Here is a 2,304-nt window from a genome sequence, read left to right on the forward strand (position 1 = left end):
CTTAGATTAATGTTTCATACAGCTAAATGTTCCTCGAATAATGCTCTATACAACGGTAGAAACTAAATAAAAATGAATTCGGTGTTGCTCGAGATATTTCTACACAAATAAAAAATGAAATGGCGTATGACTTTTAGTGCCAGGAGTGTCCGAGGACAAGGTCGGTTCACCAGACGCAGGTCATTTGATTTGACACCCGTATGCGACCTACACGTCTTGATGAAGATGAAACGATGATCAAGACGACACATATACCCAGCCTCCGTGTCAGGTAAATTAACCAATTATGGTTTAAATTCCCTACCCCACCGGGAATCGAACCCGGGACCCCTGTGACCAAAGGCAGCACGCTAACCCTTTAGCCATGGAGCCGGACATATACAGACACATATCAGGGGCTTTCATTTTATAATATGCATAGAGAGATAAATTCAATTATAAACGAAATTTGTACCTATCACCTAAACATTCGACAATTTGCATCGGAGGGGAAAGGTGCCAGACGTTCAAAAATGCCATTCATCAATGACAGATCGTGGTAAAGGGTTTGTATGTATGTATGTATGTATGTATGTATGTATGTATGTATGTATGTATGTATGTATGTATGTATGTATGTATGTATGTATGTATGTATGTTCAGCTTCACCATTAACTATCATAGATGACCTCAATCAGGATAATTAAAATGAGGATAAGGATCAACCCTCTCACTCATGACATTTATTCAGAATCAACTCGAAGAAAGAAACATCGTGTAATTTTGGAACCATAATTTATCAGATGTTATAGTCTGTTGCCGTTGTGATTGCTCTCAGTTCTATTTTATTTTTCTGTCAAAATTCCACCTGCGGTGTTCATCGGATATTGACGTTTCATAATCCCTAGATGCCAAAGAAGTGTGTTTCAAATACAACAGTGATTTATGACGTCATGGGAAATCATTTTTGAGGCATTTCAAAGGATATTCTGGCCTCAGACCTCGTCTTAACTGACGTTACGTTACTAGTCTCAGCTAACTGTGCATGCAGATTGTGAATTAGAAGGTTGATTCCAAACTTCATTTGTATTATCGTGGTCCTCTTTATCATGATATTTATGTGCTTCATACACCTTATATGAAAACCAACATCTCATTATCACATAATGAATCGAGATCACTAAATATTTGTTCAGAATATTAAAGACACAGTTGTATTAATTCTACTGTCGAAGTTGTCCTTTTCTGGGTACTTGTACAGAGCATAATTCACTGTAATATTCTGATCGTGTTGTGATTTTCTTTTCATCGTGCAGTATGTATCATCTGTTATCTAATGAGTTGTCGTGCTCTTTTTACATTAGAGAGAACCGGATCGAGGAACAGCGTTTGCCGTGTTGACCGTCCAATAAAATTACAGTATCAAGATGCTCAAGGAATCAGGTCAAGAGCCTCAAATACCACTTCCTGAAAAACCACTTCCTGAAGTACCACTTCCTGAAATACCAATTCCTAAAAAACCACCTACTCCATTACCACTTTATAAAATTGTTCTAGTAGGCAGTGCTGGTGTGGGTAAAACTGCACTAGCATTACAGTTCATGTACAACGAGTTTCAGGATGAGTATGAACCAACGAAGTCTGGCGAATATAGGAAAACTGTATTATTGGATGGAAGAGAAGTAGATATTGATGTTACCGATACGGCTGGTCGACAGGAGAACCCTGATTCATTGAATGCCTCCATTCGGAGAGGTGAGGGATTCTTGTGTGTGTTCTCTTTAGTAGATGAAGACAGCTTTAAAGCTACTCAGGACTTCAGGGAAAAGATTCTCCGCCTTCGAAGTGTCAACATTCCTTTTATCTTGGTAGGTAACAAGTGCGATCTGAAAGGAAAGCCAGCAGTGTCATCGGAAGCCGTGACCAAGAAGGCAATACAGTGGGATGTTCCATATGTGGAAACATCAGCCAAGACTTGTCACAATGTTGAGAAAGTATTTTTTGATCTAGCAAGGAAAATTGAAGCTCTTAAAACAGTTCGTAAATTACCTGATAAACCAAAGAAAGATGAAAAACCTGAGAACAAACCATTATGTCAGTGCCCCTGCTGTGAAATATCATGAGATGAGAGTTCGTTGTGTATTAGAGATAAGGTAAGTGAGACTGGAGCTACGAAAAGTTTCTCTTGGAAATTGTTCTTTGTTTGACACTGATTTCCTTGTCTATTTTTTTATACTAGTAAAATATCACTTCTTTAACTAACTTTTTCTGATCGAATACTACATCAAGGGAAAGTTTTGCCTTTATTTGTGCAATATTTTTGT

At 38.0% G+C, this 2,304-nt stretch overlaps 1 protein-coding gene across 1 annotated transcript; it reads left to right on the top strand.

Moving 5' to 3' along the window:
* Positions 1–1,407: 1,407 nt before the first annotated feature.
* LOC136871248 (ras-related protein Ral-a-like) lies at positions 1,408–2,103 on the top strand. The gene has a single exon (XM_068227136.1). The coding sequence runs from the start codon at positions 1,408–1,410 to the stop codon at positions 2,101–2,103; it is 696 nt and encodes a 231-aa protein (XP_068083237.1).
* Positions 2,104–2,304: the final 201 nt, after the last annotated feature.

This window comes from Anabrus simplex, chromosome 1 (genome assembly GCF_040414725.1).
Source record: "Anabrus simplex isolate iqAnaSimp1 chromosome 1, ASM4041472v1, whole genome shotgun sequence".
Classification (NCBI taxonomy): Eukaryota; Metazoa; Arthropoda; class Insecta; order Orthoptera; family Tettigoniidae; genus Anabrus; species Anabrus simplex.

Excerpts from the sequence above, each read along its gene's own strand:
- LOC136871248 (XM_068227136.1), top strand. The coding sequence starts at position 1,408 with ATGCTCAAGGAATCAGGTCAAGAGCCTCAAATACCACTTCCTGAAAAA.